This window comes from Salmo trutta, chromosome 21 (genome assembly GCF_901001165.1).
Source record: "Salmo trutta chromosome 21, fSalTru1.1, whole genome shotgun sequence".
NCBI lineage: Eukaryota > Metazoa > Chordata > Actinopteri > Salmoniformes > Salmonidae > Salmo > Salmo trutta.
In genome coordinates, this window is record NC_042977.1 from 41,542,577 (window position 1) to 41,567,284 (window position 24,708).

The window sequence follows — 24,708 nt, forward strand, 5'->3', positions numbered from 1 at the left end:
GAGAAGGGGGTGAGAAGGTGATATAGAATTTTGTTAAACTTCAATTAATCTACTCAGTCTGTAACCCAGAGTTTGTAAAGTTCTGGTTTAAATGAAACAGACAGAATTCCCAGCTTACAATAGTCAAATCAATGTTTATTCACGAGAGCACTCTGAAGTCCATAATACAAAGACATCCATTTTATAGTTCACTCCCTACTTACACACATACATACACACAAACAGTAGATATCCTACGCACATACATCCACACAAACAGTAGGTGGGATGTATCCCTCCCCAGAGTTCTCACCACTGTTTATCACTACCCAGCGCTGTCAGTTCCATTCCCCCGAGATTAGAGGAACCTTGAAAATGACTCCCTGTCCTATCATATGTATCTCAGAGTTCTAGCCATGTCGGGTCAAACACAGTTGAATTGTTCTCTGTATTTTCTTAGACACACACACACACATTTCTATCCCTCACAGGTCACTTCTGAACCTTGTTGGACTTACGTTTAGTACTTTAATTATTCATTATACATACTACATAAACAATTAATTAGTTACGTTTCAGGGTGGAATTCTTTAATCATTACCTTTAAACATATAATTCCCTTATCTGAGGGTAAATGAAAGACAGCAGCTAGTTTCACTCAATGATTATTTGAAGAGGATAACAGGACGAACAGAGAGAGAGAGTGAGGAGGTGTGTGTGTAACTGTGGGTTCTGTTTTGAGGGTGAAGGCAAATCTGTGTGTGTGTGTGTGCGCGCCTGTCAAATCAAATGGTATCGGTCACATACGCGTGTTTAACAGATGTTACTGCAAGTGTAGTGAAATGCTTGTGTTTCTAGCTCCGACAGAGCAGTAATATCTAACAAATTCACAACATATACCCAATACACACAAATCTAAGTAAAGGAATAGAATTAAGAACATAAATATTTGGACGAGTGATGTCAGAGCAGCATAGACTGAGATACAGTAGAATAGGATAGAATGCAGTATATACATGAGATGAGTAATGCAAGATATGTAGACATTATTCAAGTGACTAGTGTTCCATTATTAAAGTGGCCAGTGATTTCAAGTCTATGTATATAGGCAGCATCCTCTATGTGCTAGTGATGGCTGTTTAACAGTCTGATGGCCTTGAGATGGAAGCTGTTTTTCAGTCTCTCGGTCCCAGCTTTGATGCACCTGTACTGACCTGGCCTTCTGGATGATAGCGGGGTGAACAGGCAGTGGCTCGGGTGGTTGTGTCACGACTCCCACCGAAGGTGGCGCCCCCTCCTGCTCGGGTGGCGCTCGGCGGTCGTCGTCACCGGCCTACTAGCTGCCACTGATTCCCTTTTGTTTTCCCCCTTTTCCGTTATTGTTTGCACCTGTTCTGTGTGGTGATTAGCGGGGCTATATTAGCCAGTAGGCCCGCCTGCTCTTTGTGCGGGATTGTTTCTATGTATGCTGTGCTTGGTGACACGCTGATTTTGTATTTTTGCATTTAGTGCGTGTGTTTGCGCCAACAGTGTTTTGTCCCCTGTGTTTGGGACACTTTGTTTTCGTGTGCGCTTTGATCGCTGTTTGGGGTGGCTTGTGTTCTAGCCGTTGTGCTCATTAAAGCCACTACCCTGTATGGCTGCTTCCTGCATTTGATTCCTCGCCAGCACGACACCCAAGCCTTACAGGTTGTTGTCGTTGAAGTGTGTCTGTACCTGCGGGGTCTGTTTGAGGAGGTGTGATGTACAGGAGAGGGTAGAGGGCAGACTGCTGGAGGAGGAGATATGAAAGACAGAACACATACACACATCTCCTTCAGTATAATACACCTATAGACTGCAATCACACAGTCAGCAGGATGTGACTGTTAGAGAGATGTGGAGGCAGAGGAGAAAGAACAAAGCTGGGAGAAGGAGACAGAAAATGGACAAAGAAGAAAAGAAGAAATGAAAGAAAGAGAGGACAGGAGTTGGTGAGAATAACGGGGTGTATGTTACTAGTTGAAGGCTAGGAGGATGTCTCCCTGTGATATGAGCAGCTTCCCTGAGGGATTCTTGCTGTTGGTGGTGACATAGAGCTTGGTGCCCGCGAGCAGGTTGGCAAGGTTGTTGACTGGCAGCTGGAGGGTCGCCATCACTGGGAAGAGAGAGAGAGAGAAAAAGAGAGAGAGGTGATACATCAGTCAGAAGAGCTGTGTGGGAACATGTGAATGGAACATCAGTCAGAAGAGCTGTGTGGGAACATGTGAATGGAACATCAGTCAGAAGAGCTGTGTGGGAACATGTGAATGGAACATCAGTCAGAAGAGCTGTGTGGGAACATGTGAATGGAACATCAGTCAGAAGAGCTGTGTGGGAACATGTGAATGGAACATCAGTCAGAAGAGCTGTGTGGGAACATGTGAATGAGCATTTGTGTGGATGGGTGCTTTTTAATGAGAGTTTGTGACAGTGACGTCTGTCAAGAGTGTTTGTTGGTGTTTACATGTCTCAGATAAAGAGACACCTTTTTTCCTGTTTGTTTGTATGTGCGAGCGTGCGAGCGTGCGTGCGAGCGTGCGTGCGTGCGAGCGTGCGTGCGGACCCTCACCGCCACTCTTTCCTGTTCCCCCTGTGGCCCCAGTTGCCTTAACAATGACCTGCTGACCCACAATGATATCGGCCGCCCCGCTGACAATGGCCTTGGCAACGCCCTGGGCGACCACATGCCTCCCGCCCATCACCTTGGAGATCCAGAATCTGTCCGATGCTGATGGCCACAAGCTTCACCGCTGCCTGGAGGGCGGAGCCTACAGGGGTACCCAGCACCTGGAGGGCGGAGCCTACAGGGGTACCCAGCACCTGGAGGGCGGAGCCTACAGGGGCACCCAGCACCTGGAGGGCGGAGCCTACAGGGGTACCCAGCACCTGGAGGGCGGAGCCTACAGGGGTACCCAGCACCTGGAGGGCGGAGCCTACAGGGGTACCCAGCACCTGGAGGGCGGAGCCTACAGGGGTACCCAGAACCAGAAGGAGGGAAACATGGGAGATGTATTTTAACAGGTCAAAACCCTTGCTCTTTGATACCTTGCTCATTGGCTGTGAACCATATGTGTGTGTGTGTGTATGTTTGTCTGATACCTTGCTGGTTGTGGCCCCCGCCCAGATGGCCCCTCCTGTCTGTCTCTGTGGCGTCATGGAGATCAAGTGACTTCCCTTCACTGCGACCAAACTGCTGGGCTGCCGTTACCGTGGAAACCATCTGCTGCTGCTTGAGTGGGAACTTCTCCCGGCTCCTGCTTGATAATGACCTGCAGAGGAAGAGAGCAATGAGATGGAACATCACAGACAGGACAAACAGGTAAAAGAAACAGTTTCTATGCATTCTACGTAAGCCAAGTGTGCCCACTGATTGTTTTAGTTAATAGAAATATTCATTCTACGTTCTGTCTCATTCCAAACAGACTAGAAAGACTACAAATAACCCTGAAACTGTTTTGTAATATTCATTCTACATTCTGTCTCGTTCCAAACAGACTAGAAAAACTAGAAATAACTGGCATCTGCCCTGAAACTGTGTTGTATCGTCTGTGGAGAGAAGATGTGGGAGTGGGTGGATTGTATTACAGGAGTTTGACATGGTCTCTCTCCATCTGTGTGTGTGTGTGTGTGTGTGTGTGTGTGTGTGTGTGTGTGTGTGTGTGTATGTGTGATACAAACGTGCAGTTATTCTCTCTGCCATGCCTCTCCTATCCCCTCTCAGACTGATGTCCCATTTAAACAGCTTGCCAAGTGGCTGCTCACAGCTGCAGAGGACAGCACCCTGGCAGGGTGGCATACTAATAATAGGTGTGTGTGTGTGTTGTTACAGGAAGGAAGTGTCTACAGAGACAGGAAGTGACTATGCCACACAGAGAACCATCTGGGAGGAGACAGCCAATCACATTGGAACATAAAGGACAACATTGTGGCAGTACTACTGGGTTTGGTCTGACACTCCGCTCCTGGAAGCCCACCACTGCTGGGTTTGGTCTGACACTCCGCTCCTGGAAGCCCACCACTGCTGGGTTTGGTCTCACTCCGCTCCTGGAAGCCCACCACTGCTGGGTTTGGTCTGACACTCCGCTCCTGGAAGCCCACCACTGCTGGGTTTGGTCTCACTCCGCTCCTGGAAGCCCACCACTGCTGGGTTTGGTCTGACACTCCGCTCCTGGAAGCCCACCACTGCTGGGTTTGGTCTGACACTCCGCTCCTGGAAGCCCACCACTGCTGGGTTTGGTCTGACACTCCGCTCCTGGAAGCCCACCACTGCTGGGTTTGGTCTGACACTCCGCTCCTGGAAGCCCACCACTGCTGGGTTTGGTCTGACACTCCGCTCCTGGAAGCCCACCACTGCTGGGTTTGGTCTAACACTCCGCTCCTGGAAGCCCACCACTGCTGGGTTTGGTCTAACACTCCGCTCCTGGAAGCCCACCACTGCTGGGTTTGGTCTGACACGAATCTCCTGGATGCTAAACACTGTTAGGTCTGAAAGAGCTCTATGAAAAGTACTCATGAGAGGTGAAGACAGGGGAAATCAGTCCTGGAGGACTTTCAACTTTAAATCAACCCAGTCTGATAGACTTCTATAAAGTTCGTACTGTTGTCATGACGTTGGCCTGTGGGTAAGGTTTATGACCCCCCCATAAATACCTTTCTCCCTTCCCTCTCTGACTCTACTGAAGGACTAGCCTTTGTTAAACATAGAGAGTCTGGGAACATCAAACAAATGGGGGGAAAGGAACCATATTTCGGTAATAGAACCAGTTGAAAATATGCGTTGGTACTTAATGAATATGATGTCTGTTCGGTTGTCATCTGAGACATTATGACTGATGACAGGACGACATAAACTGTATCTGGGAAAGTCTACACATTGTAGTTATCAGATTCACATGGAATTGTTGTGCAAATTAAATGTTTGAACATGAAACTATTTGTGATAAGATTAAATGTAATTTTAGCTTCCAAATGAGAGAATTGGGTTTTCATAAGGTTAGAGCCCTGCTCAATCAGTGGCCCGCCCCTGTGAAGAGACATGGGTTATAAACTATGAAACACACCCTTCTCTCCCTCCACTATATAAGCCCTTGACGAAAATGTAACCTCCTGTTCCGAGGATGATAGGACGACGGTCCATACGTTAAAAAGGACTAACATGCCAACTACAGAACTAAGCCAACCTCAGCGTGAGCTTTGGTTGTGAATGCTATGAACTTTTAACTCTTATTCACTAAAGAAGTGAGACCTCCAAGCCGTTGAGTTAGCAACAGCAGCTGTAAACGTGGGCTAGGAAAGGACGGACGACGTATCCAGTCTAACACACAACAAAGATACAACGTATCCAATTTACCACCAGAGACATTCTTCCGAGGACAGGAAGATCTGTTGGCCAACACGGCCAGCATCTACGACCAACCTACCGAAGCGCAGCTCAGAGTAAATATTTATTGCATTTTCCTTTTCCAAATGGGCAGTAATTTAGAATGCATAAGATACTGTATTTACGATAGCACAGCTTCTCCCTTTGTTCCTCAGTCTTCCCGCTCTTTCATTCAAGCCCAACCCCCTCTCTTTGTTTAACAAGCCATCATACAGGTTCCGTCCACCAGGGATGTTTTCTGTATGACATAATTTGCATTCTGTGTATATGTAATTCTGTGTGATTATTTAGGTATTTAGTAAATAAATAATTAAACCCAATTTTGTATTGCTGATTCAACTTGTTAGCCAGGGATCGTGAAGATAAGCAAGAATTTACAATTTTCAGATGAGACTGAAATAAGGTGACGATTAATATTGACTGCTATTGAAGTAAAATATTACTATGTCTTTAAGAGTTTATTCGGAAGATAACAGCTCTATAAACATTCTTTCGTGGTGCCCTGACTTTCTAGATAATTACATTTAAATGATTAGCTTAATTAGCTAATATTAATTACAGAGAAAGGATTTTATAGAATAGCATGTCATATCACTTAATCCGGCATAGCCAAAGACACGACACTGTCAAAGAAACCTTTGCACTTGGAAACTACACGTCTTAGTGACGAAGGGCCATTTCAGAATGTGGAAGTTCAGATACCAGTTCTACTCATAACAAAGACTCTTACTCCACTTAGACACACATACTGACCTTTGAGTGACTTCTGTGTGACCTCTGTAACTCACCTTAACCCCTGAGGACAGGAAGCTGTCCGTGTGAACCTTGGGAGCCGGAGAGCGAGTGCCGTGGGCCGCGCCCGACTGCTTGGCTGTAAGACTTCCTGTAATACGGAAAGAGACCATTAATGAATCAATCAATCAATCAATCAATCAATCATTCAATCAATCATTCAAAATATCTGTTGGTCACGGGTAGAAGCATTGGTTTAAATTACTCTGTGGGTCACAAGGGCTGCTTTTACACAGTCAGCCCAATTCTGAACTTTTGACACTAATTGATCTTTTGATTAATCAGATCTTTAGCCAATAATTGGGCAAAAGATCAGATTTGGGCTGCCTGTGTAAACGCAGCCAAATACATTAAATTCAAAGGCTTTAGGTGGGCTAAATTTACTAAGGTATCGAGAGAAAGAGAGAAACTAATGTATTTTCTAAGCCAGTGTTGGGATTGCACTATCATATGAGCTAAATTATCCTAATATATCGTACGTTAAACACCTGTACAGATTTCCTTTCTTTTCACTCAAAATCTTTCTAGCCGCCAGTTCTGGTTAGACCACTGCATAGAGATGGATAGAGGGCACACTTTCCACTAGACAGTGAAGCCCTCTATTGGGTTTGCTATCAAAAAAAAAGCGATCAGAGGTGCGCCCTCTATCCATTTTTATGGTCAGCTGTCATGAGATTTTTCGAAACAGTCTTTTCTCCACTCACTCGAGAACTAAATGTATAAGTCGAAAATCGGGTCAAGGAAACGCGTCCAGCAGAGATGTTGATCTGAAAGTAACACGTGTTACCTGAATAAGTAACTCTAATTATTCTACCCAGTTTTAAAAAGTAACGCAGTACACTACTAGTTACTGATAATAATAAGTAATCTGATTACGTAACGCTTTACTGGCCTATGCTTTTATGTGTTACCCCAAACACACTGGCCAATGCTTTTATAATGTGTTACCCCAAACACACTGGCCTATGCTTTTGTAATGTGTTACCCCAAACACACTGGCCTATGCTTTTATAATGTGTTACCCCAAACACACTGGCCAATGCTTTTATAATGTGTTACCCCAAACACACTGGTCTATGCTTTTATAATGTGTTACCCCAAACACACTGGTCTATGCTTTTATAATGTGTTACCTCAAACACACTGGCCAATGCTTTTATAATGTGTTACCCCAAACACACTGGCCAATGCTTTTGTAATGTGTTACCTCAAACACACTGGCCAATGCTTTTATAATGTGTTACCCCAAACACACTGGTCTATGCTTTTATAATGTGTTACCTCAAACACACTGGACTATGCTTTTATAATGTGTTACCCCAAACACACTGGACTATGCTTTTGTAATGTGTTACCCCAAACACACTGGTCTATGCTTTTGTAATGTGTTACCCCAAACACACTGGCCTATGCTTTTGTAATGTGTTACCCCAAACACACTGGTCTATGCTTTTATAATGTGTTACCCCAAACACACTGGACTATGCTTTTATAATGTATTACCCCAAACACACTGGTCTATGCTTTTGTAATGTGTTACCCCAAACACACTGGCCTATGCTTTTATAATGTGTTACCCCAAACACACTGGACTATGCTTTTATAATGTGTTACCCCAAACACACTGGCCTATGCTTTTGTAATGTGTTACCCCAAACACACTGGCCTATGCTTTTGTAATGTGTTACCCCAAACACACTGGTCTATGCTTTTATAATGTGTTACCCCAAACACACTGGACTATGCTTTTATAATGTGTTACCCCAAACACACTGGTCTATGCTTTTGTAATGTGTTACCCCAAACACACTAGTCTATGCTTTTGTAATGTGTTACCCCAAACACACTGGCCTATGCTTTTGTAATGTGTTACCCCAAACACACTGGCCAATGCTTTTATAATGTGTTACCCCAAACACACTGGCCAATGCTTTTGTAATGTGTTACCCCAAACACACTGGCCTATGCTTTTGTAATGTGTTACCCCAAACACACTGGCCTATGCTTTTGTAATGTGTTCCCCCAAACACACTGCCCTAAGCTTTCACCTTCATTTCAGCGCCAAAACGTCTCTTTAGTTAGACTGGTGAATCAGCACTAACTCCCACCTCAGCATCATCCTCCATCTTGAAATAACATCAGACACTTTAAACCCCTCTGCCTGCTGGGATCTGCTGAAACTAAGCGTTGGTGGATACATGGGAGAGGTTGTGTGGAAGAGTACAGCACATGACTGGAATGTGAATGTGAGCTATAAAGGGCTGAAACACAGCAGAGAGGGAATGTGATTTCACTGTGTTCCACTTGAGAATGACACTGATACATGGAACGACCAAATGCCAACACACACATTAGTTCTGTAATTGAATTTACAATGAAGCGTAGCCTAGTCAATAAACACACACAAAAATCACATAGGAAAATGAAAACATCCTTTTGTCCCCACTCTCCTGTAATCTGTCCCTGACACAGAGCAAGGTAGTACAGCTGTAGTTCTGGTCACCATGGAAACCACTCTCATACCATCACTATGCTGCTGCCTCACCAACCGTCATAATCTATGAATGGAAGGAGATGGAGAGACAGAAAGAGGGAGAGACTAAGAGAGAGAAAGAGAGAGAGCGAGAAAGAGAGGAATAATGGCTTTGCCTGTCAGGATACAAGTGTAGGCGTTTTCACGATAACAGAGGAGAAACTGTAAGGGTTCAGGTTTGGAGAGTTAGAGAATACTAGTCAACTGTAAGGGTTCAGGTTGGAGAGTTAGAGAATACTAGTCAACTGTAAGGTTTCAGGGTTGGAGAGTTAGAGAATACTAGTCAACTGTAAGGGTTCAGGTTGGAGAGTTAGAGAATACTAGTCAACTGTAAGGGTTCAGGGTTGGAGAGTTAGAGAATACTAGTCAACTGTAAGGGTTCAGGGTTGGAGAGTTAGAGAATACTAGTCAACTGTAAGGGTTCAGGTTTGGAGAGTTAGAGAATACTAGTCAACTGTAAGGGTTCAGGTTTGGAGAGTTAGAGAATACTAGTCAACTGTAAGGGAGAGGAGAGCATTTATCAGTAAGGGAGGAGAGGACAAGAGAAGAGAGGAGAGGAAAGGAGGGCAGTTATCAGTAAGGGAGGGGAGGAGAGATAGCCTGGAGACAAGATGTGGTGTGTGTAATGTGGTGGATGAATCAGAATTAGTTGGGTAACATAGATAATTAAGATGTTTTATTTCCATAATATGCTTATGTGAGATACTTGTCATATGTGAATGTATTGTTGAACCATGTGAAGGGATGGCGTGATTAATGGGGAACCAATTATTTGTCTCCACAATGTCTGTGCGCAAGTCACTCCCCTCAGTGAGCTTGTCCAGGAGTGGTCAAGAGGGGGTTTACTTGAGATGGGAGTATCTAGAGTTGTCAATTGATTTATGCCATTGGATGAGCTAATAGTTCTGTTCTATTCCATACCAGGGAGAGACGGTTCCAGTTTGGGGTAGGAGGACCAGATACTGGTCTATACAATGAACACTGTTGATACAGCAGTTGCTGTCTGCTATGTTTTATAGATATCTTTCAAACAGAACTTAACCTTTGTGAACTGTTCCTCAGATCTGTTGTTCTTCATGTACGTTGAGAGGGGTGGGTCTTGGCTATAAAAGATCTTTGTACTTTTGTGTAATGACTTTTCAATGGCATCATTAAAGGTCAAGTGCTTTTGCAAAAGCATCTTAATAATTAAAGATGTACTTTTAAGTATAACTGACTTGTGTGTGAAGTTTGTAACTCTCCTCATTTGGTAATGCAGAAATTAGCCACCACAGTAACCAGAGATAGAGAGCCTGGAGACAAGATGTGGTGTGTAACCAAGATAGAGAGAGCCTGGAAGAGTTTAGAACAATGCCTCACTCTCATCTTCCTGGCATCTGAGAAACTAAGCCGGGTTGGAAGTAAAACAACATCCCATACAGATAACCAGGAGATGGACCAAGGTGGCTTATGGGAAAGGTAGAAATGACTGACTAAGCATTTTTTAGGGCCTATATAAGATCTGTTTTTTCATTATCAGTTAAGCCCTCGGCAACACACTTGAGTGTGGGGTCGACGGTTTCATTATTGCAATAATGAATCGATGTTAAATAAAGATGATTGCTTGAATAATTGTCCAAGTCTCTCTCAGTACTGAAATTTCCACGACAGAGTGCACTAGATTCAGCCTTGGGATGTAGCAGACATTGGTCTGTGGAAGGGGAGTGTTGGCAATACAGTGGCTGAGGGGAGTCTAAAACAGCATTATCAGGTGCTGTGTGGGAGGCACAGAGTCCACAGCACAGTCTCTTATAGTGCTGCAGGAACTGACCCAAAAGGAGAGGATAACTCCCTATAGACAAGCCGAGAGCTCAGAATAGAAGTTGCACTTAGGCTCAGATTACCCCACCTAAATCCCAACTTTCACCATTAGTGGGAAAACACCAAACTGGCCATAGCTCAGTGTTTAGAAGGACTTCATTCTAGTCAGAGAGGGGCAGTAGCATTCCTGTGGAGGTAGTGAAGGAGGTTATTGCCATCCCGATGACCTGGCTGGGCTTGTCGATGATTATGTAAGGGTTTTTGAGTACGGAGGATCCCTGTTCGGTGTGTACAGGGGTGGAGGTGAGGGTTTGGGGGAGGGGAGAGTGGCTGGGTGTGGAGATGGGTGAACCTTTGGGACCAAAACAATATCACAAACACGCTGCTCATTGTAAAGATATTCTTTATAAAGGCTCGCACACGTCGCACCAAATGTGGATCTAGCGTTCATCTGCCTGCCGTTTAGCTCCCTGTGTTTTAGGGACCGCCAGCTGTAGACGTCTAACTGACAACATTTTTCAGGCTATTGTGCACGTAAAATCGGTGCACACTCGGTTCACAAATTGCGTTCAGAGGTGCTAAGTACTCTTGGCCAGCAAACGTTATTGATGTGTCTTAGCCCTGAAACATTTATTTTTCATAAAGCTCGGAATCCTCGCAAATACAGGCCATGAACAATCACAAGTTGTGCTTTAGTTTCAACAGCCAATGTATCTAAAGATTTCCCCTTAGACATTTGTGTGCCCCAATTTAGAAATTGAACCCCATTTCAAATCTCAGTGTAATTTCTTCTGTTTCCTTTGAATAAGAAAATAAATGACATGAATGAAATATACTGACTGACTACCATAACAAAAATCCTATCATTCAACAGTTCCACCCCTTATCTACCTCCCTTCCTCCTTCCGCTCCAATACCAACAAATCCCATTGGTAGGTAGTTACCTGACACAATCTCACAGCTCATTGTGATTGGCTCATAGGATTTTCCAGGGGACCCGGAGGGGCTGGGCGCCTGACCCTGTGGGACAATCTTACAGCTGGCTGTGATTGGCTGGAAGGCCGAGTTGCCGTAGGAACCCAACGCGATCTTCTCTGTGACTTTAGGCCGGGATGGGGTGCGTTCCGAGGCTGAAGGAAGCTGTACACCACGGACCTCCCCGCTTTGATGGGCAGAACTGGATGGGAAAAGAGGATAGAGAGAGAGAGGGAGAAGGTAATAACCATTAAAAACCACTCTGGGCATCATCTACAATATAATTACCTTCATCCTGGCACAAAGAGATAGGGAGAGAGAGAGAGAGAGAGAGAGAGAGGGCTAGAGAGAGACGGGAGATGAGATACGGTTTCTCAGTCCAGACTCATCAATCATTCACTATAGGCCTGCAGAGGAAAGGATTAGAAATGTAAAAAAGAGAGGTAAAAAATAACAGCACATGGGCTGGTCGTGATTCACTGACTAGGAGATGAAAGTGACATCATTCCAATGCAGTTACAGCTACTTATTTTGCAGTTCACGTCAAGGCCTATGCTCGATGTCTCGGTCACAACTCTGATAGAACTTGACTGAATAGAACCAGAATGACAGCCATATTGAATTAACCCATGAGTGCACTTCAAATGGCAGTGGTCCGAGGGCTTATCCTGTTCTAGTAATTATATATCTATGACCCCATGTATCTCACCTTTCTCTGCGATGGTGCGGTGGTTGCACTGTGAGAGAAGGGATAGCTGCAGCGGCCAGAGACTGTATGTATGTATGTATATATACAGTGCCTTTGCAAAGTATTCAGACACCTTTACTTTTTCCACATTTTGTTACATTATAAATAAAATCCTCAATCTACGCACAATACCCCATAATGAGAAAGCAAAACGTTTTTTTTTTTTAAATACCCTGTTTCCATAAGTATTCAGACCCTTTGCTATGAGATTCGATATTGAGCTCAGGTGCATCCTGTTTCCATTGATCATCAATGACATGTTTCTACAACTTGATTGGAGTCCACCTGTGGTAAATTCAATTGATTGGACATGATTTGGAAAGGCACACACCTGTCTATATAAGGTCCCACAGTTGACAGTGCATGTCAGAGCAAAAACCAAGCCATGAGGTCGAAGGAATTGTCTGTTGAGCTCCAAGACAGGATTCTGTCGAGGCACAGATCTGGGGAAGGGTACCAAAAAATGTCTGCAGCATTGAAGGTCCCCAAGAACACAGTGGCCTCCATCATTCTTAAATGGAAGAAGTTTGGAACCACCAAGACTCTTCCTAGAGCTGGCCACCCGACCAAACTGAGCAATCGGGGGAGATGGGAGAACCTTCCAGAAAAACATCCATCTCTGCAGCACTCCACCAATCAGGCACATGACAGCCCGCTTGGAGTTTGCCAAAACGCACCTAAAGACTCTCAGACCATGAGAAGCAAGATTCTCTGGTCTGATAAAACCAAGATTGAACTCTTTGGCCTGAATGCCAAGCGACACATCTGGAGGAAACCTGGCACCATCCCTACGGTAAAGCATGGTGGCAGCTTCATGATGTGGGGATGTTTTTCAGCGGCAGGGACTGGGAGCCTAGTCAGGATCGAGGCAAAGCTGAACAGAGCAAAGTACAGAGAGATCCTTGATGAAAACCTGCTACAGAGTGCTCAGGTCCTCAAACTGGGGTGAAGGTTCACCTTCCAACAGGACAACGACCCTAAGCACACAGCCAAGACAACACAGAAGTGGCTTCAGGACAATTCTCTGAATGTCCTTGACTGGCCCAGCCAGAGCCCAGACTTGAACCCGATCGAACATCTCTGGAGAGACCTGAAAATAGCTGTGCAGCAACGTTCCCCATCCATCCTAACAGAGCTTTAGAGGATCTTCAGAGAAGAATGGGAGAAACTCCCCAAATACAGGTGTCAAGTTTGTAGTGTCATACCCAAGAAGAATTGACTAATCACTGCCAAAGGTGCTTCAACAAAGTACTGAGTAAATGGTCTGAATACTTAGGTAAATGTAATATTTCAGTTTTTTATTTTTAGAAATTGGCAAACATAAAAAAAATGCTTTGTCATTATGGGGTATTGTGTGTAGATTGATGAGGGGGGAAAAAAACAATTTAATACAGTTTAGAATAAGGCTGAAACATAACAAAATGTGGAAAAAGTCAAGGGGTCTGAATACTTTCCCGAAGAAACTGTGTATATATATATATATATATATATATATATATATATATATATATATATATATATAGAGAGAGAGAGAGAGAGATATATTTTGATTTGTTTAACACTTTTTGGGTTACTACATGATCCATGTGTTATTTCATAGTTTTGATTTCTTCATTATTATTCTACAATGTAGAAAATAGTACAAAATAAAGAAAAACCCTTGAATTAGTAGGTGTGTCCAAACTTTTGACTGGTACTGTGTATTTATACGAGGAACATTAGCTGGTGGGAGAAATGCAATAAAGGGTAATCCTCGGTTCTCCCCACGCCCAAAGTTTATGTTCACAATGTGCTTGTATTCTGTCAGAATGCCCAAATGTTAGAAAGAATCCAATCAAATTCATGAATCAAGATTTCCAATCAGTCTAATTTGCATAAACATTGTGATTGAATGATAGCTGTGAGGGTTATCAAATCAGGATCAAATCCTCTGATCTCCTCGAGCTCATTAACAATGACAAGGAGTGGCAAAGAGTGTAATGTTATCTACAGAGACTGGTACCCAGGCTACCTTAGATGTGTCAGAATAAGAAAAGGCTTTAGCTATGTCTCTGTGGAGTTCAGTTAGTTTGAGCCGGCCAGTCAGCCGGCCAGTCAGCCTGCCAGTCAGTCTGCCAGTCAGTCTGCCAGTCAGTCAACTAATCAGTCTGCCAGTCAGTCAACTAATCAGTCGGCCAGTCAGTCAACTAATCAGTCTGCCAGTCAGTCTGCCAGTCAGTCTGCCAGTCAGTCTGCCAGTCAGTCTGCCAGTCAGTCAACTAATCAGTCTGCCAGTCAGTCAACTAATCAGTCTGCCAGTCAGTCAACTAATCAGTCTGCCAGTCAGTCAACTAATCAGTCGGCCAGTCAGTCAACTAATCAGTCGGCCAGTCAGTCAACTAATCAGTCGGCCAGTCAGTCAACTAATCAGTCTGCCAGTCAGTCAACTAATCAGTCTGCCAGTCAGTCAGGGTGCATCTGGGTTACTAAGAGCCTTGTGTGTCTGGTCAGCTAAAAACAGCCAGAGGGCTGAGAATCAGAACGACCCTGTGTCTGATCCTCTGATTCCCTATGGGTATTCTAAAGCAGGATCAACCTCTATGTGGTGTCAGGGCTCTAAGGCTGAGCTATTCTAAGGTATTAGATATTTGTCTTTCTGAGTGGTTACACTGTCTGTAGGTGAAGGGTGTGTCAGCACGGTTTAGTCATATTGACTCCTGGTCCGACTCAAGACTGCTCACACAGATCATAGGAACTAAAGTGTGTATCAGGTGTGTCAGCGGGATCTGTAGAAGTTGCTCTTAGGCACAGCAGGTCTAGGATTAACTTTCCCACCCCAAATCATAAGCTTTAACCATTAGTGTGGAAAAGGACAAGCTGGTCTTAGATCAATCAGTGTCTCTAGGGACTAGTGGTGTGTGGGTCAGCTGTTTGTTCACCAGCACTTGCTAATAACTCATCTGCAACTGCCGACTATGTTATCAAGCCAATATCTGAGGTACACACCCAATCCTAACCCACTAATATAGAAAATGCGCTGCAGGCTACAGTCAGAGATGGCAGAACTATTTTTTGGCAGGGGGTGGAGGATTTTCTTTTGCCTGCTGGGAAAACGACCCAACATGTTTCTGATAAGATTTCAGTTGGGCTTGGATGCATATTTTATGTGATTGAAATACTATCAGCTTTTATGATGCTGATAAAGATAGCAACTCTAAAGACAATAAATAACTGTGCATTAGCATTCTCTCATGATGCTGAATTAAATAAATATTTCTCCACCCCTGTTCCTGAGAAAAACATTTAGCCTACATTTGGTGCATCATTTTACTGCAAGAAATGCTTAGTTCTGCAGGAGTTATTATTATGGCTATGTGAGAGGTTATAGACCTACAGTCAGTGTCCAGATTTCAGTTTCCATTTAACCCATCTAAACAGTAGGCTACAGTTCCCTTGACGTGCCATAAGCCTATTTGAAGTTCCTGTCTTGTTACTGTCGAGCATGTAGAGCCTCACAATCATCACACAAAACACTGCTATCATCCTCTTTTAACGCTTCACCAAATATTTCCCAAACATGACTTTTCTGGCCCTCCCTTCTCTTTATTTTCAACCCTCCATTTCGCAGCTTTCCTTTTATTGAATTAAACTCCGACATTGTGCCTCCGTGGATTGATATGAACGTTTCCAAAAGCATTTGGCGTGTAGGCAGGCTATTTGGCGCGCGTACAGTTAGGCCCTAAAGTTTAGGCTTATTCATTAATAGCCTAAAATAATGAAAGAAAAACCTCAATGTAAATATAAATTGCACAATAATGGATTCATGGATTTTTTTTAGCTTCACCCTCACAATATTGAATTACCCTAAACCCGCCCGGACTGCGGCTATAACCACGGGGACGGCGGGTTATGAGTCAACCCGCGCATCAATAGTAGAGACAATTTAACCGAACTAAGTACTGTGTGCTGTCTGAAAGGTTTTTGGTGTCTCACGTCCACATGAGGGTGCTATTACTCCATGACATTTCAGTCTGTGATGGGAGCGTGCATAACTACTCAAGCAGTCTAACCAATGAGGCCTGAGGCTGAGTGTCTGTAAAGCACTTTATGACAACCGCTGTTGTAAAAAAAATTATTTATAGAAAATAAAACATTTGATGGGTTGAATTTGATTGCAACAGTTTCTGTACTAGCTAGGCCTACATCCTTGTCTGACCAAACAAAAGTTGCTCAGAAAACTTTTGTTGACCTGTAATATCAAATGAAACGGTGTAACCAGGGGCAACACTAAATAGATGATAGTTTTTCAGATGAAAACAGAGAGTCTAAACCTTTCTGCTGTTGCCTGAGGCCTGCATAAAAAAAGCAACACCCCCAGTGATCAATTCAATAACAAGACGCACCCTACCGCCATAAAATACTGTCACACGCAATCACATTAACATCAGAACACACACAGTACACACACGCATGCTCGCTCGCTCACACACACACACACACACACACACACGCATGCTCACACACACGCACACCTGACTTCCATCGGGTCATTGGGCTTGTAGCTGGGGTTGTTGACAAAGTGGTCGTTGCTGGGCTCTCTTCTGGAGCCTCTGACGTATGGGTGGACTGGTCATTCTCCTCCCGCTTATCAGGGGGATATACCTGGGAGACAGTGAGATATAAGGGAATGGTTTCTATTTGCATAACACTAAATAGCAGCAATAGCAACTAAGGCTGAATTATTTGATACTGGGAAAGAGGGAGAGAGGAGAGAGAGGGGAGAAATGTTTGTTATCCTCTGAATGACAGCTGGAGGGAGGGAGCTGCCTCGCAGGGGGAGAAATATGGAGCTGCCTCGCAGGGGGAGAAATATGGAGCTGCCTCGCAGGGGGAGAAATATGGAGCTGCCTCGCAGGGGGAGAAATATGGAGCTGCCTCGCAGGGGGAGAAATATGGAGCTGCCTCGCAGGGGGAGAAATATGGAGCTGCCTCGCAGGTGGAGAAATATGGAGCTGCCTTGCAGGGGGAGAAATATGGAGCTGCCTCGCAGGGGGAGAAATATGGAGCTGCCTCGCAGGGGGAGAAATATGGAGCTGCCTCGCAGGGGGAGAAATATGGAGCTGCCCCGCAGGGGGGAGATAAAAAGAGAGTGTCTTTCTCGTTAATGTGATCCCAGAGAAATAGGGCACTTAAACCTTTCAACACTTAAATAAAAAAATAAAAAAGAGTAAACCAATTCCAAATATATTTCATAGGCCATGGAAGTACATGATAAAGCTTTTTCAGACAGGGAGTCTAGTTACTTTGTGAAGTCAGGTGACAGAAGTAGTAATTACTGTTTTATGTCACTGTTATGACACCTTATGACAGAGGTCATAGCCTTGTTGTGTTCTGGTATAGTGTCTCCCTGTAACCCCTAAACAGGCTTGAGATCCAGGGGGAAAACATGTCAGTGATCAGGACACAGAGACTCTTAATGTGCTGTATCAAGATCGGGCTTGCATAACATGCACCCAGTGACCCAACTGCTCGCTGTAACGTGAGGGAACAAAAACAAGGTGTGCTGACTAAATGCTTACAGTACTGAGAAACTCAACTGTATACCAAAGGCTTGCAACACACTTCTGTTGTTCATATCTCCCTGTGTCTGTCACAAAGGACTAGATACATTGTGAAAGGGTTTAGAAAGTTCACTGTGTCACAAAAAAATTATGGGAACCGCTAGCTTTGTTTCCATCAACTTGTCCAGTGATTTTTTTTGTCGACATTTACAAAGTTTGCATAGAAAACAGATGCGATTGTCTGCTAGGGTGAGTTTCCAAAAATAAAATGCAATAATTGACTTGCCATAATCTAATAATACTCATGTGCCAAACGTATCGCCACAGTCCGTGCCATGGTAAAACTTGCAAGCAGTAGGCATTTATAATTAAATGTGGAGTGGAGCTTATAGTTGCGTAATTAGCCTACATCACGTGCCCCGCATACCTTCAAAAGTATTTGGCAATCATCATTTATTAGAAAAACACAGTTTCCACCATCATTTGTTGCAATAAAGAAAGTTTGACAAAAGAAAAATCCACCGTTGTCGAACAGATAAAAATGTGATCTTTAGAAAATGTCTTCTATATGTGCCTTTTCCATTATACATGTCTCAACAACAACAAAAAAATAGGTGACATTGCTTTTGTCGAATAAACCTGGGTCAATGGAAACATGCTTATTGTCTTGAAAAGCTCTCCGATTCTACTGAGTAAAAAACTGGAAAACGCATTGATAATATTAGCTTTTTGACTTGTGTGCGTCACAATAGTCTACAGTGCCTCCCTCTCCTTGTCTCCTTTACTAACCTGAAAAGACAGGAAAGGTGGAGGCAATTTGCTCTCATCTGGCCAAGTCTTTCAGATCAGTACGGATGAAGGAAAGAAGACGAGGAGAGAAAGCTGTGTGGAGTGGCCCTTAACTCCTCACTCCACATCCTTCCTCCAAGCCTCCTGTCCGGCCCCTCGCCCTGCTGGGACAGGGTCACCGAGGGCCCCAGATAGTGGGCGTCCGAGCCTTGATCGAGGGGGGACGAGGAGTGGGAGGGCAACTCCAGGAAATGCTTGATGGCCGGGTGGTTCAGCACCGCCGGGTCACTCTTGGAGGCATGCTGGGAAACGTAGGAAAGGAGAGGGGATGTTCCACCTTGATATCATTTCCTTCAGACAAAGAAAGATACAGCTATAATAGGCAGCTGAACGAATAGGGAAGTTGTAGAATACATGGTGTGAATTGGTTAGATGAACTAAAACGGACATCAACGGAGACACTGAAGCTTTGTCCTGCAGTATAAGCATGTAATTAATTACAAACAATGAAAGGCAATAAACTCGTAGTTCTGTTAAGGCTCACCTATGGCGATATGATACTCATTCTGTAGCTGAGGTCAACAGTAACCTGTACAATCACTTCCATCTCATGTTCTTTGTTCTTCATCTCCAAAGAGAACTGATCTTTGATGACGGCCTCAATCTTCTGCACCGTAGCTTCCCTCGCTGGCAAGTCTCAAAAAAGTAGGAGAAAAGACAGGAGAGACGGTAGGTCACATCTTAGCATCACCATAGAGATACTGTGTTCATACAGTCCAGACAAACACAGGAAGGCTGCAATAGTACAAGAGCATGTGTTTATCTACAACGTGGTCTGAAATTGACACCCTTAATTAATAAATATGAGCAATAATAAACTTTATAAAATAATCATTATATTACTGAGCTATATTGTATGCTCAAAAAAAAAATATTGGGAAATTATATTATTTTATACTAATACAACTGCTCAGAGAAAGATATATTGTTTAACAAGTAATAATAAAGTAATTAAATAAAGGTAAATGTCAAAATTATTGACACCCCTAAAGATTCTTATAAAGTGGTCAAAAATGTAGTATTTAGTCCCACATTCTTAGCACACAATGACTACACCAAGCGTGTGACTCTACAAACTTGTTGGATGCATTTGTTGTTATTATATTGGTTGCGTTACTTTTGCTATAAATAAGAATAGAACATGTGTCTAAACACATCTACATTAATGTGGATGCTACCATGATTCTGGATAATTCTGAATGATGAGTGAATAATGAGTGAGAAAGTTACAGAGGGTCAAAGATCATACCACCAAGACATGCTAACCTTCCGTTATTACTAACAGTGAGAGGTTAGCATCTCTTGGGGGTACTCATCATTATTCAAGATTCATTCATGATTATCGATAATCAATGTAGCATCCACATTAATGTGGAAGTGTTTAGAAACATACTATATTCTTATTTACAGTGAAAGTGACTCCAAAATGACACAATACATTATTTACCATTGGGCACAAAACAAGAATATCAGTATTTGAATTATTTATTTTATAGACATTACTGCTCATATTTATCAATAATTTCGGACCTCACTATCGATAGTGCTTCGTCTCAATCCTCTGGTTCTAGTCTTACCATTTGGTTTCACTACTGTGTCGCTTGTTCTCCTGAACCAGTGCGATGTCCTCACAATCTGGGTCCTTCTCGTCAGTCTTCCTCTTGATGCCTGACATGTCTTGTCTTGTAGATGGAGACAACAGAAAAGTGTCAATTGAAACTCTTGTTGATTAATCTGTGCAATTTGGAAACCATGTCTCGGCTGCTTGCTCTAAGAATACGAATGTAGATACACTACATGGCCAAAAGTATGTGGACACCTGCTCGTCGAACATCTCATTCCAAACTTGTAAGATGAGTGGACTCTGTGTGGGTAGCTGGACAGGTAGGATGACTGACAGTGAGGGTGAACAGGTGGTCACGGGTCAGGTGACAGAGGAATGGATGAGACTGAGGCAGGAATTCCTTTAACCATAAAGTGGTATATTTACTGGGTAGTCTGTGCTGCATAACAAAGGAAACAGAATAACGTGTATCCAATCAAATCCATCATCACAAAGATCTAATCATAACAATCATTCATTATTAACATCATTTAGGGAATTCAACAATCCAGTTCATTAATAAGTCAATAGGAATCATCGGTGAGTAATTTAGGCTCGTAACTATTTATCATAAATCATGAAAGAATAATACAAACAGTGATCGGTTATTCAATCCATAATCGCCATTAGTTGGATATCAGAGTCGATCAATTCAACAAACAATGACTTTCTTATTTCACCCTTTCAAGTGTCTTCATGTGTACATGTAATTTCATGACATATTAACCATATCGATTGCATAATTGGCCTATTGTGATCCGTAGGGCCGTGATCATTGACCATTCACATTACGCTCCAAGCCGCGCTCCGCGATAATAACTAAACAACAACTGATGGCCCACTCTCCCGACCGCAACAGATAGTTCAGATGAAAGGTAACAGATTCGGTGGATTTAAGTGGATTCACGGACGCACTGAACTTCTGGATTAGACGGAGTTGAGGAAGAGAAAGCAGCGAGATCGGGCGATGGTGATTTCCTCCTTTTATGGAGTGGAGATCTGTCAGACATTTCCACCTGACCTCATTAAAGCGCCCCTGGCCCAGCTGAGTAAGTGGCCATGAATTAAAGGATTATTCCACCAACTCCATGGGCTTTTTCTACAAAATCATGGTCATTAATATGGAGTTGGTCCCCCCCTTCGCTACTATAACAGTCTCCACTCTTCTGGGAAGGCTTTCCACTAGATGTTGGAACATTGCTGTGGGGACTTGCTTCCATTCAGCCATAAGAACATTAGTGAGGTCGGACATTGATGTTTGGCGATTAGGCCTGGCTCGCAGTTGCCGTTCTAATTCATCTCAAAGGTGTTCGATGGAGTTGAGGTCAAGGCTCTGTGCAGGCCAGTCAAGTTCTTCCACACCGATCTTGACAAACCATTTCTGTATGGACCTCGCTTTGTGCACGGGGGCATTGTAATGGTGAAACAGGAAATGGCCTTCCCCAAACTGTAGGCACAAAGTTGGAAGCACAGAATCGCCTAGAATGTCATTGCATGCTGTAGCATTAAGATTATCCTTCACTGGAACTAAGGGGCCTAGCCTGAACCATGAAAAACAGCCCCAGACCATTATTCCTCCTCCACCAAACTTTACAGTTGGCACTATGCATTCGGGCAGGTAGCGTTCTCCTGGCATCCACCAAACCCAGATTCGTCTGTCGGACTGCCAGATGGTGAGCGTGATTCATCACTCCAGAGAACGCAATTCCACTTCTTTAGAGTACAATGGCGGCGAGCTTTACACCATTCCAGCCGAAGCTTGGCATTGCGCCTTGTGATCTAAGGCTTGTGTGCAGGTGTTCGTTTTTTTTTTTATTAACTCAGTAGTGAGTTGCAACCGACAGACAATTTTTACACGCTACGCGCTTCAGCACTCCCGTTCTGTGAGCTTGTGTGGCCTTCCACTTCATGGCTGAACCGTGGTTACTGCTAGATGTTTCCACTTTACAACAACACTTACAGTTGACCGGGGCAGCTCCAGCAGGGCAGAAATTTGACAAACTGACTTGTTGGAAATGTGGCATTCTATGACAGTCACTGAGCTCTTCAGTAAGGCCAAATTACTGCCAATGTTTGTCTGTGGAGACTGCATGGCTGTGTGGTTGATTTTATACACCTGTCAGCAATGGGTGTGGCTGAAATGGCCAAATCCACTAATTTGAAGGGGTGTCCACATACTTTTAGTGTATATATATTTACATTTACAACCCCTTTGTTTTTACACTGCTGCTACTCGTTGTTTATTATCTATACATAGTCACTTTACCCCAACCTACATGTACAAATTACCTCGATTACCCCCGCACATTGACTCCGTACCAGTACCCCCTGTATATAGCCTCATTATTGTTATTTTATTGTGTTACTTTTTTGTTTTTGTCATACTTTAGTAAAAGTAAAGATACCTAAATAGAAAATGACTCAAGTAAAAGTGAAAGTCACCCAGTAAAATACTACTTGAGTAAAAGTCTAAAAGTATTTGGTTTTAAATATACTTAAGTATCAAAAGTAAATGGAATTGCTAAAATATACTTAAGTATCAAAAGTAAAAGTATAAATCATTTCAAATTCCTTATATTAAGCAAACCAGACGGCATAATACAAAAATAAAAAAAGTTATTTAATTACGGACAGCCAGTAGCCCACTCCAACACTCAGACATCATTTACAAATGAAACGTGTGTTTAGTGAGTCTGCCAGATCAGAGGCAGTATGGATGACCCGGCATGTTCTCTTGATAAATGCGTGAATTGGAACATGCTAAGCATTCAAAATGTAACAAGTACTTTTGGGTGTCAGAGAAAATGTATGGAGTAAAAAGTACATAATTGTATTTAGGAATGTCGTTAAATAAAAGTTGTCAAAAATATAAATTGTAAAGATACCCCAAAAAACGACTTAAATCGTACTTTAAAGTATTTTCTACTTAAGTACTTTACACCAATGCACTGGGTATTTGTGCAATTTATAAACAATGTCACTGCACTAGCTAGTGTAGCATGTTACCTAGCAAACATAAGCTGCCAAATAGGAATGTGCTAAATAGAAACATTATCTATTTCCAAAAACAAATCCCACAAAACATGGCATTCATTTGAATGGCTAGATTTGCGTCATAGCTATATTTAGAGTGGCTAGCTAGCTATGTCGACTAATTTAGCATCTAGCTAGTTAGCTATCTAGCCATCTAACTGGAGCTCTATGCAAAAAGTTTGCATTTAGCATAGCTAGGTGGTAAATGCTAGTTACTTGGCTAGTTAGCGTAAAATAGAGCTGCAAGTCGGATTCACTCTCCTACTCGACACCGATGTATAGTTAGGCCTTTGAATTAAATATTAGCAAGCAGCTAGCTAGCTACCAGAATCACAACATAGCTAGCTAGTTACCAGAATCACAACATAGCTAGCTACCAGAATCACAACATAGCTAGCTAGCTACCAGAATCACAACATAGCTAGCTAGCTACCAGAATCACAACATAGCTAGCTAGCTACCAGAATAACATAGCTAGCTAGCTACCAGAATCACAACATAGCTAGCTACCAGAATCACAACATAGCTAGCTAGCTACCAGAATCACAACATAGCTAGCTAGCTACCAGAATAACATAGCTAGCTAGCTACCAGAATCACAACATAGCTAGCTAGCTACCAGAATCACAACATAGCTAGCTAGCTACCAGAATAACATAGCTAGCTAGCTACCAGAATAACAACATAGCTAGCTAGCTACCAGAATCACAACATAGCTAGCTAGCTACCAGAATCACAACATAGCTAGCTAGCTACCAGAATCACAACATAGCTAGCTACCAGAATAACAACATAGCTAGCTAGCTACCAGAATCACAACATAGCTAGCTAGCTACCAGAATAACAACATAGCTAGCTAGCTACCAGAATAACAACATAGCTAGCTAGCTACCAGAATAACAACATAGCTAGCTAGCTACCCCCATGTTCGATAATAAACCCTACCTCACGCTCGTGCAGGAGAAAGATGCTAGCAGGCTAGCTAGCTGAACGTGTGAAGTGATTGTGTTTGCAAGCAAGCATTTAGCCTGCTTATGTAGCTTGATAATTAATTTTCTGCGAGGTGCATTGAAAGGACGTTTCTATATCAAGTTCAGTTTTCATTTAAAGCTAACTGGGATAGCTAACGTTTTAGTGTGTATGTAGCTAGAATCTCGAACTAGCTAGCCACTTGGTAAACTGGATAAGAGCGTCTGCTAAATGACTTAAATGTAAATGTAAATGTAAACGCCAACACAGATGGGCCTTGCAATTCCTGCAACGAACCAGAAGAGGGCGCTATAAAAACAGAATCTTAATTCAAATGGCACAGAATTAGGGTTGAAAAATTCCTGGAACTTTCAATGAATTCAGTTTTTCCAGAAATCCTGGTTGGAGGTTCCGGATTTCCAACTTATTCCCTCTTGATACCAGGATTCTTACTTATTCCCTGTCCAACCGAGGGAATTTATTGAA

General features: G+C 43.1%; 2 protein-coding genes across 2 annotated transcripts; both read right to left on the reverse strand.

Moving 5' to 3' along the window:
• Window positions 1-1,563: 1,563 nt before the first annotated feature.
• Window positions 1,564-6,240, reverse strand: LOC115157459 (YEATS domain-containing protein 2-like). The gene is made up of 4 exons (XM_029705724.1): window positions 6,169-6,240; window positions 3,100-3,269; window positions 2,703-2,966; window positions 1,564-2,116 (listed from the first exon to the last, which is right to left on the reverse strand). The coding sequence occupies exons 2-4, from the start codon at window positions 3,218-3,220 to the stop codon at window positions 1,977-1,979; spliced, it is 525 nt and encodes a 174-aa protein (XP_029561584.1). The 5' UTR covers window positions 3,221-3,269; window positions 6,169-6,240; the 3' UTR covers window positions 1,564-1,976.
• LOC115157460 (YEATS domain-containing protein 2-like) lies at window positions 5,827-24,482 on the reverse strand. The gene is made up of 6 exons (XM_029705725.1): window positions 24,199-24,482; window positions 20,195-20,299; window positions 19,102-19,253; window positions 18,558-18,908; window positions 11,450-11,682; window positions 5,827-6,263 (listed from the first exon to the last, which is right to left on the reverse strand). Exons 4-6 carry the CDS (start codon window positions 18,593-18,595, stop codon window positions 6,088-6,090), a joined length of 447 nt encoding a protein of 148 aa, XP_029561585.1. The 5' UTR covers window positions 18,596-18,908; window positions 19,102-19,253; window positions 20,195-20,299; window positions 24,199-24,482; the 3' UTR covers window positions 5,827-6,087.
• Between the last annotated feature and the right edge of the window lie 226 nt (window positions 24,483-24,708).

What these genes read in the sequence shown, in the direction of transcription:
- LOC115157459 (XM_029705724.1), bottom strand. Translation starts at nt 3,220, where the DNA reads ATGGTTTCCACGGTAACGGCAGCCCAGCAGTTTGGTCGCAGTGAAGGG. An exon ending in CGGGGGCCACAACCAGCAAG is followed by an intron (nt 2,967 to 3,099) that starts GTATCAGACAAA and finishes GTACCCCTGTAG; the next exon opens with GCTCCGCCCTCCAGGTGCTG. An exon ending in ACAGATTCTGGATCTCCAAG is followed by an intron (nt 2,117 to 2,702) that starts GTGATGGGCGGG and finishes CTCTCTTCCCAG; the next exon opens with TGATGGCGACCCTCCAGCTG.
- LOC115157460 (XM_029705725.1), bottom strand. Translation starts at nt 18,595, where the DNA reads ATGAGAGCAAATTGCCTCCACCTTTCCTGTCTTTTCAG. An exon ending in CACCTTTCCTGTCTTTTCAG is followed by an intron (nt 11,683 to 18,557) that starts GTTAGTAAAGGA and finishes TTTCCCATCCAG; the next exon opens with TTCTGCCCATCAAAGCGGGG. An exon ending in GAGCTGTGAGATTGTGTCAG is followed by an intron (nt 6,264 to 11,449) that starts GTAACTACCTAC and finishes TCCGTATTACAG; the next exon opens with GAAGTCTTACAGCCAAGCAG.